Genomic DNA, 17,268 nt, shown 5'->3' on the forward strand with positions numbered 1-17,268 from the left:
AATCCACTGAGCTACCCAGCTGCCCCCTCTATCATTACTTTTTAAAAGATGTTCAGCTAGAAAATTGTGTCTTATTTTTTCCATAAAAGTTTTTCCATAGTGCCTTTGTATATCTTACAGATATTAAAACCAAAACTGATATGTCTTGTATCTATGTGCAGTGTTTCCCAAACTTTTTTGGCCTGCTGCCCCCTTTCCAGAAAAAATATTACTTAGCCTCCTGGAAATTATTTTTTTTATATTTTAATAGCAATTAATAGGAAAGATAAATGCACCTGTGGCCATCACCATCTCCCTGGATTGCTGCAGCACCCACCAGGGGGCGGTAGCACCCACTTTGGGAATCATCAGTCTATAGGAACATTGAAAAGTTTGCTGTTGAGAAAGGATAGAAAATCTGCCCAGCTCTAAGGCAGATATCTTTCCAATGTTGCTTTCAGGAAATAAGTATAAAGAGTAGTAGGGCACTGGAATCACAGCATCCGAGGATAGTAGAAGACCTCTGTGGCTATTTAGTTCTAGCCATAGAGGAAGGGGTACCTAGTTATTAATGCTCTACAGGTGGTCATTCAGTCTCTACTTGAGGATGCCCAATGAAGGGAAATCCACTGTCTAGCAAAGCAGCCCCTTCCAATGTTAGGATCTTTTTTTTCCTGACATCAAGCTGAAATTTGCTTCTCAGCAACTTCCACCCCATTGCTCCTGATTCTACCAGCCATACAAAACAAACATAATCCCTATTCTACATATTGTTGTTATTTAGTCATTTCAGGAGTATTTGACTCTTCATGACCTTATTTGGGGTTTTCTTGGCAAAGATCCTGGAATGGTTTGCCATTTCCTTCTCCAGTACGTTTTATAGAGGAACTAAGACAAATAAGGTTAAGTGACTTGCCCAGGGTCATACAGCTAATAAATGTCTGAGGCCAGATTTGAACTCATGAAGATGAGTCTTCCTGACTCCAGCCTCAACATTCATCTACTTTGCCACCTAGCCACAGGATAACCCTTCATATATTTGAATATAGCTATCATATCCCTCTTGAGTCTTTTTCTTCAGGAGAAATATGCCTAGTTCCTTCAACCAGTACTCACATGGACTCAAGGCCCTTCACCATTCTGTTTGCCCTTTCCTGAAATTTTTCCACTTTATCAATGTTCTTCTTAAATTGTGGCACCCAGAACTGAAACTAGTATTCCATCCTGATGAGGACAGTACAGTTGGCCTATTTCCTTCCCATTCCTAGAAGTATGCTTTTTTTTTTAAAAACCCTTACCTTCTGTCTTAGAATCAATTCTGTGTATTGGTTCCAAGGCAGAAGAGCAGTAAGGGCTAGGCAGTGGGGTGTTAAGTGACTTGCCCAGGGTCATATAGCTAGGAAGTGTCTGAGGCCAGATTTGAACCCAGGACCTCCCATCTCTGGGCCTGGCTCTCAATCCATTGAGTCACCCAGCTGACCCCAGTTATGCTTCTTTTAATGTAGCCCAAGTTCACACTAGTTTTTTGGCTGCCACATTACACTGATGATTCTTATTGAGCCTGTAATGTACTAAAATTCCCAGAGTTTTTTTTTAGAATGACTGCTAAATCATATCTCTTCTATCTTATATTTATGAAGTTTATGTTTTGTATCCAAGTGCAAGTGTTTATATTTATTCCTATAGAATTTCACCTTAGATTCAGCTTAGTAGTTTGAGCAGTCAGGAGAGATCTCTTTGAATCCATTCTGTCCAGTCAGTGTATTAACTTTCTTTCTTAGTTTTATGTCATCTGTAAATCTGATCCCATCAATCAACAAGAATTTATTAAATATCTACTATACCATCTATGCCTTTATCCAGATTATTGATACTAATGTTGAATAGTACAGACCTAAGCCCAGGTCTTTGGGGCATTACAGACATGTATAATCAAACAAAACAAATTCCCTATTAGCCATGTCCAAAAAAACCCCTCCATATTCTTTGATCTGTACTCTGAGCCCAATAGTTAGTATTTATGTTGATCAGATACCTTGGATTTCTTCTTCTGAAAACTACTTAATCATATTTTTTAACCAATTGTCAATTAAGGAATGGTTCTTATCCTTTCAAATTTGGATCAATTCACTATCTTAGAAATGAGAATTTATCAGAGAAACTTGCTGGAAAGATTTTTCCCCCTCAATTTCCTGCTTCTAATTTTAGCTGTATTAATTTTGTTTGTGCAAACCTTTTTAATTTTATGTAACCAAAATTGCCCATATATTCATTATGTTTACATTATGCACCCATTTGGAGTGTGCCATATGAGATGTTGGTCTATATGTAGTTCTGCTAGACGTTTCTTAATAGTATTTGTCAAATAAGCTTTGCCCCAATAGCTGAGCTCTTTGGTTTTATAAAAAACCAGGCCTCTGGGTTCATTTGCTTCCATATATTATGTACCTAATCTTTACTACTGCCCAGCCTCTCTTATTATCAAATACCAAATCATTTTGACTATGATTTTTTATATAGTATGAAATCTGGTATTGCTACAATCCCTTCTCCCCTTTTTTCATTAATTCCTTTGATATTTTTAATGTTTTGTTCCTCCAGATTAATTTTGTTATTTTTTTCTAGCTTTATAAGGTAATCCTTTAATAGTCTAATTGGTATGATATTGAATAAGTAAATTAATTTCAGTAATATTGTCATTTTTATTATATTGGCTTGGCCTACTCATGAGCAATTAATATTTCTCCAATTATTTAAATCTGTATTTGTCTAAAAATATTTTGTAATTTGTCTCATATATAGACTGTTCTTGTTTTGTCTATATACTTACTATGAAAAATCAACTTTCTGTAAAGAATTCTGAGAGAAATCCTCATTCTAAAATTCTAAAACAATCTGTTTACCACTGTTCTCTGTCTGTCTATCTTCCTTCTCCTCAGCTCAGCACTCCTTGGCTTCCCACTCCTAACAACAACAACAACAACAACAACAACAACAACAACAACAACAATAATAATAATAATAATTCCTTTTAAATAATCCTTTAAATGAAAACAGAAAAACAGGTGCCTGCCTCTACCATGGGGTCATGGCTTGGCTTGAGATTTCCATCAAAAGAGGAAACTTTTAGGGCAGCTGGGTAGCTCAGTGGAGTGAGAGTCAGGCCTAGAGACAGGAGGTCCTAGGTTCAAACCCGGCCTCAGCCGCTTCCCAGCTGTGTGACCCTGGGCAAGTCACTTGACCCCCATTGCCCACCCTTACCATTCTTCCACCTATGAGACAATACACCGAAGTACAAGGGTTTAAAAAAAAAAAAAGAGGAAACCTTTGTCTCACTTTGCCCACTTATTCCATGTCCAGCCCCAGTGTCTTCATCCCTCAGCACTTCAGTATAGTGAGTCTGTCTCTGTGCCCAGCATGTTGCCCATCCTTTCCTGTCTGTACAGGTCTGATTCCCATGTGTCTACCTCCATATGTTTTTCCTATTAGCTTTAGCCAAGGTTCCATGTGGTTGGCCTCACCCTATGAGTTCATCATCCTGCTCTTCCTTCTCTGTCCCAGCTTCAATATGTCCTTCAGCTGTGTGTCAGCCCCCTTCCTCCTTTCCATCCCAGTTTCTGTGGGCAGAATTCATATTACATAAAAAATCACTTATAGGTCTATAGAATGTTACACTTAAGAAAAGTGAGTATTGTTTGTAGTTACTATGTGTGTTGACAAGTAGATCCCCAAGTATTTTATGTTATCTGTAGTTATTTTAAATGGTATTACCCTTTTTATCTCTTCCTTCTACATTTTGTTAGTAATTTATAAAAATGCTAGTGATTTGGGGGGTTCTATTTTATATCTTGCAACTTTGTTAAAGTTGCGAATTGTTTTAATTAGCTTTTTAGTTGACTCTCTGGGGTTCTGTAAGTAAATCATCATCTCATCTACAAGAAATGATAATTGTTTCATCTTTATCTCTACTTTTCAACTTGATTTCTTTCCCTATTATTGTTATAACTTACTTTTTTGCACTATTTTGAATAATAATAGTGATAATGGGCATCTTTGCTTTACCTTGATCTAACTGGGAAGACCTCTCTAGCTTATCTCCATTTCAAATAATGATGTCTCTTGGTTTTAGATATGTAACTTAACATATTAAAGAAAGCTCCATTTACTTCTCTGCTTTCTAAAATTTTTTAATGGGAACGAGTATTGTTATTCTTCAGAAGCTTTTTCTTTATCTATTGATATAATTATATGGTTTTCGTTGTCTTTGTTATTAATATGGTCGCACAGAGTGGGCAGCTAGGTGACTCAGTAGATTGAGAATCAGGCCCAGGCAGGAGGTCCTGGGTTCAAATCTGGCCTCTGACACTTCCCAGCTTTGTGACCCTGGGCAAGTCACTTAACCCTCGTTGCCTAGCCCTTACCACTCTTCTGCCTTGGAACCAATACACAGTATTGATTCCAAGATGGAAGGTAAGGATTTTTAAAAAACAAACAAATAAATAAAATATAATAAAATACACAGAATTATAAAAAAAATCCAATTGTATAAAGTACATTTATCGCAATATCTAAAAACAGGGTCACAAACCTCAGATTAAGAACTCATGTATTAGGAAAGTTTCTTCTCTCTACCTTGATTTCCAAATTTATAAATAAAAGATTACTATTGTTTCTTTACCCATTTCTTGGAATTTTTATGGGTAATGAAGCTTAAAAAGAGATTTGAGCTCTAGGATAAGGTGCTAGATAAATAAAAAGCTTAATTATGCTATTTGGATTTCACATTGTCTACTTTCTCTTTTTCTTATCCTTTTTATTGCTAGGGACACATAAGATCTCAGTTGCGAGGCCATCTGTTTCTGTGTTCTCCCACACCTGAATTCTCTGTCCTTTTTGACATCACTACCACATCTACTGGCATGGTTTATTTAGGAGGGCCTAAAATTGTAGCCGGTGACTTGGGGCTGGGAACAAAGCAGCAAGAGTGGACGAAGCCTTCCATGTGAGGTTGTTTTAATATAGCTGTCCATGATAAGAAAAAATGGAGATTGTAGAGAAAGCCTGTCATATTTCAGCAGATGGACTTGAAATAGATTTTTTTTAAGTTCTGTGAGACATCAATGACACTTAAGAAATGTGCACCAAATCCTGTAGTGACAGGGATACCATCTGATAGGCACACAAGTTCTCTGTAGTGAATTCACAAGCCACTGACTCAGAGCACAGGCTGAAGATTGCAGAGAATGAGGAACAAACTCTTCCTGGCTAAGGGGCCTCCTTGGGGTTTGTTGATATTTATCTGCATTTGTATCTTTGGAAGCTAGGTTGTTGGTCAGGGTCCAGTATTTGGCTCTCTGCTTTGATTTTTCTTCTCTTCAGGCTGGCATCTATGGATTCCATCTTGGGAATTGATGAATGGTGATGCTGCAGCTCTTTATCACTGTTGACCAGCTGTACCCTGAGTGGCTCCTGTGCTGGTCCTAATAAATGTTGTTGCCAACACTAGTTCCTCATATGAACTACCCATTGTATAACTCAGGTGATTTTCTATTATTTTTTGACCTCCTCTGAGTAGTGTATCCAGCAATGGGATTCATTCTTGATGTTTTTCTAGCACTCTTCTTCCAAGGAAATCCAAGTGCTTAATAGACATTATTTCATTTGTCTTCACAAGTGAAGCAGAGAATAGGGAATATAATTCTTCATTTTACAAATGGGTAACTAAGAAGACATAGATGAAAAATCTGAGTTTATTTGTAGAATAGGAAAGTGAATATAGTTTTTCATTGCATGAATCACTGGGCAGAAATTTTCCCAGAGATATCTGAGGATTCAAGGGAAGGGGAGATGGGTATTAAAGGTATTTTTCAGGGCCATAGAACGATTTTGGTCTAGATAGGAATCAGAGTTAGAATAAGAGAGCACTAAAGGAAACATCTATAAGGCAGTTCTTATTTGATGTATAGACATGAAATTAATGAAAGTCTACATATAGCATTAAAGAGAAGAAACATAGGAGAAGGGAGGAACAGTTACAAAATCTATAGTTTTTGAGGTGAAAGCTTTTAAAATCATTCATAATTGGTAGAATCATTTTAGAAATTATTGCACTGAACACAACTAATTCCGTATTACTAGTGCTTTTTTCTCTCCTTTTATTTCTTCATAATCATAATAAATAATAATTCTGTTATGCTTTAAAGTTTTCTAAAATGCTTTATAGTCATCCCATTTCAATTCTCACAGTAATGTAAATATTATTATCTCTGTTTTATAGATATGAAAACTAAGGCTCAGAATAGCTGTGACTTACCCACAGTGAATAATTAGATAATAAATGATAGCCAGCCTGTGAATCCAAGTCTTATTCCATCCAAGTCCAAAGCTCTTTCTATTATAAACATTTATAATATATATGTTTATATATGCATATATATATATACATATATAAACACTTCATTGGGTGAAGTGTCCTCAAAGCTTAATTATAGACAATTCATAATATTCATATTGGTGTCAGTACCTTGTAATTTGTATGACATTCCTGTTTTTTTCAAAGCTCTTTTTTCATATAGTGCTCTGTGTCTATGTGTGTATATGAAAGAGAGAGGAGTATGCAAGTGCAAATATGAATAGGTCTTCCATTTTTGCAAATAAGGAACCTATTCTTTCATTAAACTTTATTTTAAAAAATTAACAATCATTTATTTTCTCATTCCTAACTCTGTTCTCACTGGAAAATAAAACCTTTGTAACAAATACACACTTCAGGCACTTCTTCACTGTGTGACCCTGAAGTCACTTAACTCCCACTGCTAAGCCCTTACCCCTCTTTTTTGGAACAGTAATGATTCTAAGATGAAAGGTAAGGGTTTTAAAAAAAATGCAGAACAAGCCAAACAAATTCCTATATTGGCAGTCTCCAGAAATATATACCTCATTCTGCCTGTTGAGTCCATCTCCTTTCTGTCAGGGAGTGGGTAACATTCTTCAACATTGGTACTTTGGACTTAGCTAAAGTTTATATGATTAGTGGCAAAAAGGATTATAGAACTAAGTTCTGACCCCTGCTTCCATATTTCTTTCCATTAGGCCACAGATAATTCAGACTTAACTGTACTTTTATATTCATTCCCTTGTTACTGAGAAAAGATGTGAAGTGTAAGTGAATCTATGAAAGATACAGATTTAGGATCTCCTGGTTCATTATATTGTGTATTGAAGTGAGACAGGAGTGCTTTAGATTGTGGAAGTAAAGACAAACCTCATTTCTTCTTCCAGACGTGTGAACAATATCTCTCCCTTGAGAAAGTTGCAGATGGCTCTGAAACTTTGTTCCAAATGTCAGGACTGAATTCTACCATTGTAGCCATTAGCTGTTCAAGTTATTGAGGAGCCACCTAGCATTTAAGATGCCTCATTGTACATATTTTTTGCCATTCTACTCTTCATCTTGAAAGCCCCATCTGGCCCAACCTCTCATCAGTAGAGGCTGAGGAGGTTCAGAGTAATTTGACTTACAAATGTTATTTTCTTTCTTGACTGTTAGTGTTGAGCCAGAAAATGACAGGTCTAGAGCCATGGGAGATATTTTGGTCCTGGCTGCTTAATTGTATTGGACCAGCCTCTCTGCTGATTACACCAGAGATCATTAATAGTTAAGTGTTCTGCCACTAAGATGCCTCAGTATAGTTTAGCCATGCTTGCATTCTTGGGAAAGAGCCTCTTCAAAAGTGTCCTGGCAATGCCTAAGAGAAATCCTGCCTGGCCTCCAGGATTCTGAGGGTGTTACTGTCTTGATTTCTCTTTTCTACAGTGTTGCTTTCTAGAGATTCTCCAGAAACCCTTTGAGCACTTTTTAGGTCTTCCACAATTGCCAAAGGTAGCAAGCTAGTAGCATTCTTCCCATTCTGCTGGCAAAACAAAACAAAACAAAAAAAAAAACACAACAACAACAACAACAACAACAACAACAACAACAAAATGAGGCAAGTAAGCAGCTTGCTTAAATCCAAGTTACCTGCTCCTGCCACGGTAGAACAAATATTAGAATTCAGCTCCTAAGTTCCATCCTGTTACCATGCTACAATGATGCTTTCCCCTTTGAGCAATACTTTCTTTTCTTTCAAGTGTCTTTCTGCCAGTGTTGTATTCTTAATAAGTTTTACTACATGGTCAGCACTCTTATCATTAAATCTCACTGGTGATTGTCCAGAGGGGTTCATTCACCTCATTTAGAAGATAATAGCATTGCCACATCTGTATACGCATTCTTATATGCATTATACACATATTTTTACAGGTGTTTGGTTTTTTTTTTTAAACCCTTAATGCGTACTGGTTCCAAGGCAAAAGAGTGGTAAGGGCTAGGCAATGGGGGTTAAGTGGCTTGCTCAGGGTCACAAAGCAAGGAAGTGTCTGATTTCAGATTTGAACCCAGGACCTCCCATCTCTAGCCCTGGCTCTCAACCCACTGAGCCACCCAGCTGCCCCCTACACATGTATTTTTTGGCTAGTGTCTCCTACTTGGTATTTTACAAATTGATATTTAGATCCAAAATAGGTTGCTTTAGGCACTTGAGCTTGAAAAAGAAGATAAGCTTTCTGAAGTTCTCAGAGCATTGAAGGCTTTCCCCCAGTTCAGAATGCATAGTTATCATAGACCTAAAGCCCTTTAGGAAGGTAAATAATTGGGAGGAGAAGGTAAGGTATGCATGGAGAAAGGATGCTGGGACTTTGCTATGGTTGGAGCAAGAAGTATCTCATTCCATAAAGCCCTGAAGTCAGGGTTTAAAATTATGAATGATTAACAAAAATGTGTGTGTAGTTACCCATGAATTATTATCTTCTGGATAATCATGCTATTTTTCAAAACTGGAGATGATCATCCGTCAAGGATTTGGGAGGCAGGGATGTGGAAGAAAGGAATTCCTGCCCAGGTTTAGTGTGGGATGATCTCTGAGATCACTTCTAACCATGAGGTTCTAGGATTCTATTTCTAATAGAGTAGACTCAGTTTTCAAGTCCTAAAGCTTAAAAAGACTTAATGAAATTTTAATTGAGGAATTGGTTAAACCAAAAAGCATTGCCCTCCCATCCTTTATAGGACTGTAGCTTGAAATGTGGCATTTTAAATTCCATTTTTGGAACTTTGAATAGAAATTTCCAGCCAGGTCTCATCTTCAAATGCTAGCTCCTCTTTTTACCATTTCTAGGTACTAATGTGTGTTTTGCTCTTTTTCAACTAGGCCAAGGAACTGGAAGGTGTAGAGGCAGAGCTAAGGCGCCGTGACATTTTCTATAGGGAGCAATTGGGTCGCATTGAAAGAAAGGTAAGGCCTGTCTTCATTTTGATTTCCAGGGCCAAGTTCTAACAGCTTGCTAGTATCCACATGGATTAGTGTCCCAAAGAAGCAGAAAGCATTATGTTGACACCTTGAGTCATCAGGCCCATCCCTTACCTGGCACTTCTGCTTCCCCAGAACCAGCTTACCTGTTTCCTTCCTCCCCTCACATCAACCAGCTCTACAAACTGAACCCTTTAGCAAGTTGCATTCAGAAAGGTAATTGGTTTTTAATTGAACCATTTTTATTGAATGCAGTTCCACTATCATTTAAGTTTAAAAAAATTCTTCTCTCACCACAGGGCGGTGCTGAGAGCCAATTTACCTTTCTCCATTGAGTTAAGAAGCTGAGTTGGAGGAAAAAAATAATAATGTGAAGACTTGCTATACAAATATATTGAAGTTGTATTATTAATTTTCTCCTAGGAGTCAGGGAGATCAAAGTGCACCACTGATCCACAGTGTCTGTTTTGTTTCGGACAAGGCTTTGAAATGAATGCTTTTTAAAGAGACATCAAGCCTTTTTCAAAACTAGAAATGATATCTGAAACCCATTTAGTGACTTATTTACCGCCCCCTTTTTGGTTTAGTTGTTAATCATGATGGATTTCCCAAAACAGATGCTTTAAAAAAATGGCAGCATGTGGCAGGACCTAAATGAAATGTTTGCACCTCATGCCAGAGGTAACAAAGCCTAGTTTGCTACAGAATAGTGGCTGAGGATGAACCGTCATGATTTGAACTATAAGACGCCATTTGACAGTATGTTTAGTAGGTCTGATTCCCAATGGAATTTCCCTATATAACTGAACCAAAGTGGAGCCACAAAGAAACCTGGCTTGAAAAGCCATGTGGATAGCAAACAAGCTATTTCCTTGACTGTATATTTTATTACCGTGACTTCTCATTTTTCAGTGGGGCAGGGGGAGCAAATATGATAACGAATATGATGTTAACAAAATTCTGAGGATTATATTAATACATTAACATTACATAGAACTGGAGAATGGTATAGACTCTGCACTGCTTCTCCATGTTGTTGACCCTTTAAAAATGCATATCTTTTCATTAAGGCAGAACTCTATGCTCAGGTTCGAATGTAGCTTATAAATGATAGGGATTGTGAATTGAAAGCCTGAAAAAAGGGGAGGAGGGGGGCAAAACCACCAGCCATAGCTCTAATTATCACAGTTGCCCATATGTTCATAAGCACAGAATTTTTTTTTGTTATGTGTGCAATTCTTCAGTTTCCTGCTGTGCCTCTCTTGTGTTTCTCTCTCTAGTTTTGGCTCCTGAAAACACTGGGATGTGTGTCTATCTAGAGCAGGAAGGAGCTAGGCCCCTTTGCATTTTTCTCCTATAAAAAATTGCTTTCTAGTGGGACTGTCTCGCTGGCTTTTTCTTTCCTCTTTAATGCTCACCCTTATAAAGAATGAAAAATGCTTTGTCTTGCTGAAAGGGAAAAAATGTACCAGAAGAACTTGACTTTATCATCTTTTCTTCCCCTTAGTAATCATAAAGAGACATCCAAACTCCTTACATATGCAGATGCAGGCTTTTTTAATGAGGATTTTCCACAAGATTGTGAAAAGATATTAAGTGCTCCTATAAGGAGGTGCAAAACCACTATCTCTTTTCTGACTCTTAAACACTAGAATTTTGCTGGTAATAAAATTAAAAAATGCCTCCAAAATATTCTGAAAAGCAGAGATTGGTAAGGAAGATAGAGGGGATTACTGGAAACATGGGAAAGAAGGAGAAAAGAAATGCTGTAATAAGGCTTAATTGTATTAGTTTTTAAAAAAGGGTTCGATCTTCTCTGTGGATAATTTTATTCCTATAATGGCTGGAAAGATGGAAAATGCAACATCCAACAGTTTTTTTTTTATTAGCTATTGCTTTTATATAATTCAGCTTTCATGTGTTGAATATTTCCAGACCGTGGCATTTTCAGTTTCCAGAGACACACACAGATCTAGGACCTTCCAATCAAGCTTTTTTCTTACAGCCACTTTTTTTTTTAGTTTAAAGAGATTGGGTAGGAGATGTCTTAAAAAGACTTGGGAGTTGCAACTGTGCCATTTCACTGGCCTCCTGCCCTGTTCTTAGATAATAGTGGAGCTGGTAGGAAGGAGAATTATGGAAAAGGATGTAGAGTTGGTAGGAGTTTGTAGGAGGAGGGAGTGTTTGCAATTAGTCAGTTATCAAGTATTTAGGAAGCACCTATTAGGTTCACTGTGTCAAGTGCTGGGGACACAATTAAGGCAAAAAACAGTCCCTACTCTCAAAAAACTCATTGTAATGGAGGAGACAAATTGCAAACAACTAAGGAGAAGCAAGGTATAGACAGTATAAGTAGGAGATTATCTTAGAGGGAAGGCACTAAAGTTAAAAATGCCTACAGAAATGGAAACCAGAAGGCAGAGTTAAGGAAGAGGAAAGTTTCAGACATGAAATGAAAAGGTATGATCCAGGAGATAGAGATAGAATGTCTTGTTCAAGGAACAATAAAAAGGCCATTGTCATTAGACTAAAGAATACAGAGATGAGTGGGTTATGGAGGGTTTTAAGAGCCTAACAGTGGATTTTTTTATTTGAACCTGAAGGTAATAGGGAGCCACAAGAGTTGCTTGAATTTGGGGGTGATGTAGTTAAAATTGTGCTTAAGGAATATCAGTTTGACAGCTGAGTGTAGGATAGACTGGAGAAGGAAGAGACTTGAGGCAGGGAGGCCAACAGGTAGACTTTAGTAATAGCTCAGGTATGAGGTGATGACAGCCTGCATAAAGGTGGTGGTAGTGTCAGAGGAGAGAAGGAAGTGTATATTAGATGTTCCTATGGTAAAATTGACGGGTTGGCACCTGATTGGAAATGAAGGAGGGAAGAGAGAAAGACAGTACTTATATTTTGAGTAAGAAAGTGTCAGAGGTGATGGTAGTTCCCTTGTCAGGAATAGAGAGGTTAGGAAGAGGGGTGGGTTATTTCAGTTTGAAAGTTGAAATAAAAGAGCCACCAAGATGTCCTCCTTGGGAATGGACTAGCTGGAATGCTTCTCTTTGATTTCCCTCTCCTCCCTTCCCATCTCCCCAGGAAATAATAAAAACAAACCATTAGTTATTGGTTCTTCCTCTTACTATGTGATAATAACAAAGAAGAAACTAGATAATGGGGAGGAGACAGAATTTTTTCTTTAAAAACTCATTTTACAGCAATAATTGTTCCATAGGGAACTGGGAAACTGAGACCCAGATGAGAATTCACATTTTGTTTACTCAGCTAATTCGTAACAGTTTAGGCTTGAACTCAGCACTTTTGAATGGCAATTCAGGGTAAATTCTACTAAATAACACTCAAAGTATACTTCCTAAAGGCCAAATCACCTTCATTTTCCCCTTTCTTCTCATTCCTGGGGCTCTTTCTTAGTCTACACCCTTGCAAAGGTGGTCCTATTTTAGTCCTGTAGCAGGAAGGTTCTTATGTTAGGTTCCAGGTGGACAGTCCCCATGCCATGCAGTCCAGGAAGCAGGAATCTTGGGTACTGAGGGAAGCAGAGGAAAGCCAAATGGACTTTTCACAATGCATTGTGTTCACCTCTTGTGCATCTGTCCTCCCTATGCCTCACACTCTTCTTCTCTGTATCCTCCTTTATACCCAATCTCCAAATTAGACTGTAAGCTATGGCTCATTTATCTTTGTAGTTCCCTTAGTCCTGGCACACAGTGCCTTTCTTCTGATTTGATACTGAATTGATGCTTTAATTAAATTTGAAGTATCTTTGGATGCATGAATCACATTTTAAAAATTGTTCTAGGGCTTCATAGTTTTCAGAATCATATCTCACAATCACAACTAGAAACATAAAAGTTCCATTTCACCAGAGGAAAAAAAACGAGATTCAGAGTAATTGTATCCTCAGTATCCCATATCAAGTCAAGGATTGAACTGGATTTGAAAATGGTATTCATCCTACAAATCTAGCCAATGGAAGGAACACTGTATTTCCTGTCCCCCATTCATGAGTATATGGGTGGTTTATATATAGAGAGATCTAGTTCTTTTCTCTTTCAAAGAAAAAATTACCACTCTCATCATGTATTATATTTGGGGCATTCCTCTTCTTTCCCCACAAATGTATGGTATAATTGAAGACAACATAATGCTGTTGTGATTTCTTGTTCTCTAGAAGTAGTGAAATCCTCTGCCCCAGTTGGGATAGTGAACTTCGTGGTGATTTGCCATTAACACTTGCTAGGGCTCCTTGTTTGATGTATCCCTATACCTAGCAGTGGAAAATGACCCTATACAAAGCAATATATCCCTCACATGCCGTTCAGAACTTAATATTTCTTCTGGAGTGCCTTGACCATGTCAGCAGGAAATGAAGCCATTTTCAATTTACAAGGCTCTGATGGATCGTGCTTTGAGTTTCTATCCTAGTGCCAGCAAGATGTAGCTTTGAGAGTCCCAAACACTCTTCTTTCATTAATGGGACTGAAGTCTCTCTTCCAAAGTAGCAGCATGGTGGAGAATAGGGAACACGACCCCTATTCTGCTGCCCTTTAATGACTTAATACAGAAGTGAGATAAGTGGAGGAGGAGCTATAAGTAGCATTGTCCACATGAAATCTTCAGTCTGGCTTTTGTCTATGATATATCACCTTTTAAACAGGTTGTTTGTCTGACCTCAGAAGGAATTACATTAAATTACAATGGGAAAAACTTTAGTCTTGGCATCAGAAAACATGGACTTGATTTCTAGTTCTACCATGAAAGTTTTGGAGCAGGAGAGTAATTAAGATCTTCTCAAAATCACTCTATAAGTCATAGTGCATAGGTTGTGTTAAAATGGGGAGAGGCTAAGTTGGGAGGTTGTTATGTTCATCAAGATGGAAGGTGATAAAGATCCCTGAAAAGGAGGAAATGAACCCTCTCCCCTTAGATTAAGAAAAGAAGTTGAGAGAAAAAGTCCGAGATATAGAAACAGAAAGTTGAGAGGTAGTGTCACATGGAACTACCATCCTCTCAGTCCTAGTAGGTGCAGGTCTTTATTGAAAATGAAGAAGGTAAAGATAGGGTGGGTAAGTTGATGGTGGGAAAAAGTCTTCAGTCTCTACTTCAGGGAATGTAATACTCAATTAGGATGGATTTGTGGGTTTCAGGAAAGGTATGATTGGTACAAACTAATAATGCAACATGTAATATATAAAGGTGTTTCTAATTAGGTTCAAATCCAAGCTTAAATTAAAGGAATTAATTTTTAAAAAATATACATATAAGACTATTTATCTAATCCAGCTGGATTCTAGCCTTCAAAATCCTCAGGAGGCCTTTTATTTTTTCTGCCAGGATTGCCACTGCTCCAAACATTGTTATAATTTCTTTGGCCTATACTTCATCCTTTTACCTCCTTGGCCTATTGCTTTCATGCCCTCTCTTCCCATCTCAGCTATAGATCAGCCCACAGTCTGCCTTCTTTACGTCTTTGCTATTTCACTGAAGAAAGTCACAACTAAGCCAGTTTAGTCCAGTATAAACTCATGTTATCTGATTTCATCTGAGCCTTCACTGATGTTTATCATTTCTTTTCTGTTTCCTTGATCGGCTTTTTATGCCAGGTTTCTTTGCCCCGGTATTCCAATCCTTTCCTCACTTTTTAGACTCCCAGTACTGTACTTAAATGCACTCCTTCCCCCTTCTTCTTCCTAGCTTTCCACTTCTCCTTTCCCTCCCTTTACTGCTATAACCTCTAGTCCATCTCCTCCCCTTTCTCCTCCTTCTCCCAGTGGCTCCACATTACCTCCAGGATCAAATAAAAAATCCTCTGTTTGGAATTTTAGGCCTTTCATAATCTAGCCCTTCTACCTATCCAGTCTTCTCACACCTTATTCCCACCAGCCATTCTTTGATCTAGGGAAGCTGATCTCCTTTATATTCTAAAAACAAGACAACCCCATCTCAGCTCTGGGCATTTTCTCTGGCTACCTCATATCTGAAACTCTCTTTAACTCTGTCTACTTCCTTACCTGGCCTCCTTTAAGTTCCAACTAAAATCTCATCTCTGCAGGTATTCTTTCCCAAACCCTCTTAAATTCTAGTACCTTCACTCTCTTATTTATCTTCTCTTTATCCTGTGGATTGCTTGTTTGGGTATTGTCTCTCCTTTAGATTGTGAACTCTTTGAAGGCAGGGACTGTCTTTTGCCTCTTTTTGTATCCCAAGCACAGTGCCTGGCACATTGTAGGCACCTAATGAATGTTTATTGACTGACGCCTCTCTCTTCCCCTCAGCCAGTTACTACTCATCCAGCAAAGCCCCTCTTGCCCACACCCACCTTCTCCACCTATGCCTGTAATCTTTTCCCTGTCCCTTTTCTAAAGGGATTTATCTCCATTATTCTTGTATCTCCATGCCCTTTTTCTGTCTTTGTTCTCCTTGGTTGCTACCTTCTCTATAACCTTTAATGCTGTCTTCCTTTCCTGCTGTCTACTTCCTGGATTTTTATTACTGTTCTTTTGCTTCTCTTACTGACCCTTAGTTGCATCCTCATCACCTCAGCATAGGTTAGTTCTGTCCTCTCAACTTGTCTTTTTCAACACAGTACCACCCTACTTAGACTTTCACTACCTGTCTCATACCATAGCCTCCTAGTCCCTCTCCCTGCTTCTCTTCTCTCACGTCTTCATTCCATTTACCACATGGCTACCAAAATAATCTTATTGAGGCAAAGGGCTGACTAGGTCATTCCTTTCTCAGAAATCTTGATTGGCTTTCTACTGCCAAACACTAACTCCTCAGCCTGGCATTTGAGGTGCTTCAGAAACAGATTCCAATTTTCCTTTCAAGTCAATTCACTAAGTATTTAAACACTGGCCATGTCCTAGTTGTTGGAACTACAAAGGCAAAAACAAGCTATTCTTACTCTCAAGGGGTTTGTGTTCAATGAAATGTGATTTCTAAACTTATATCTTATTATTTTTCTTCACAAAAATCCAGTTTTCCTCTCTCCTGTAGCATTAGCTGTTCCTGAACTTGTCATTCCATCTCCTTCCTTTTGGCAGTCACCCGACAACCTTGATTCCTGAAGGACACCAGCACCTTTGCTTTGCCTCTGCTAATCCTGGTCTCCTTCTTGCAGCAATTTGTGTGACACCTCCTTCTGAAGTCTTCTCTGATACTCCTTTCCCTCATTATTTATTAGCTCTGTTTCTCAGAGTACACCATACCACATTAGCTGTATATATCTCCGTTTTCTAACAAAGAAGCTTCTTGAAGACAGAGACTTTTGCTCTTATCACTTCAACCCTAGTGCTTAGCACATAATAAGTTTTATTTAAAGGAAAAAGGGTTCCAAATTGCCAGCCAGAATGGTTGGATCCATTCACAATTCCACCAGCAATAATGCATTAATGTCCCAATTTTGCCACATCTCCTCCAACATTTGTTACTTTCCTTTGTTGTCATGTTAGCCAATCTGCTAGGTGTGAGGTGGTACATTATAGTTGTTTTGATTTGCATTTCTCTAATTATAAGAGATTTAGAACACTTTTTCATGTATTTATTGATACCATTAATTTCTTCATCTGAAAATTGCCTATTCATGTCCCTTGCCCATTTATCAACTGGGGAATGGCTTGATTTCTTGTACAATTGATTTAACTCCTTATATATTTGAGTAATTAGACCTTTGTTAGAGTTTTTTGTTATAAATATTTTTCCCAATTTGTTGATTCCCTTCTAATTTTAGTTTCATTGGTTTTGTTTGTACAAAACCTTTTTAATTTAGTGTAATCAAAATTATTTATTTTACATTTTGTAATTTTTTCTAACTCTTCTTTGGCTTTAAAATCTTTCCTTTCCCAGAGATCTGACAAGTATACTATTTTGTGTTTGCCTAATTTACTTATAGTTTCCTTCTTTATATTCATGGCATTCACCCATTCTGAAT

At 37.8% G+C, this 17,268-nt stretch overlaps 1 protein-coding gene across 2 annotated transcripts in view; it reads left to right on the plus strand.

Annotated features, from left to right (window-relative positions):
* CHCHD6 (coiled-coil-helix-coiled-coil-helix domain containing 6) overlaps positions 1–17,268 on the plus strand; it is a 338,099-nt gene that overhangs the window by 149,980 nt on the left and 170,851 nt on the right. For both annotated transcript variants that reach the window (XM_044668582.1, XM_044668653.1), the window contains one exon: positions 9,228–9,311. In XM_044668582.1, the coding sequence (XP_044524517.1) occupies positions 9,228–9,311 (84 nt within the window). The remainder of the gene's footprint in view (positions 1–9,227; positions 9,312–17,268) is intronic.

The sequence above is a fragment of the Gracilinanus agilis genome, chromosome 1, assembly GCF_016433145.1.
Source record: "Gracilinanus agilis isolate LMUSP501 chromosome 1, AgileGrace, whole genome shotgun sequence".
Taxonomy (NCBI): domain Eukaryota; kingdom Metazoa; phylum Chordata; class Mammalia; order Didelphimorphia; family Didelphidae; genus Gracilinanus; species Gracilinanus agilis.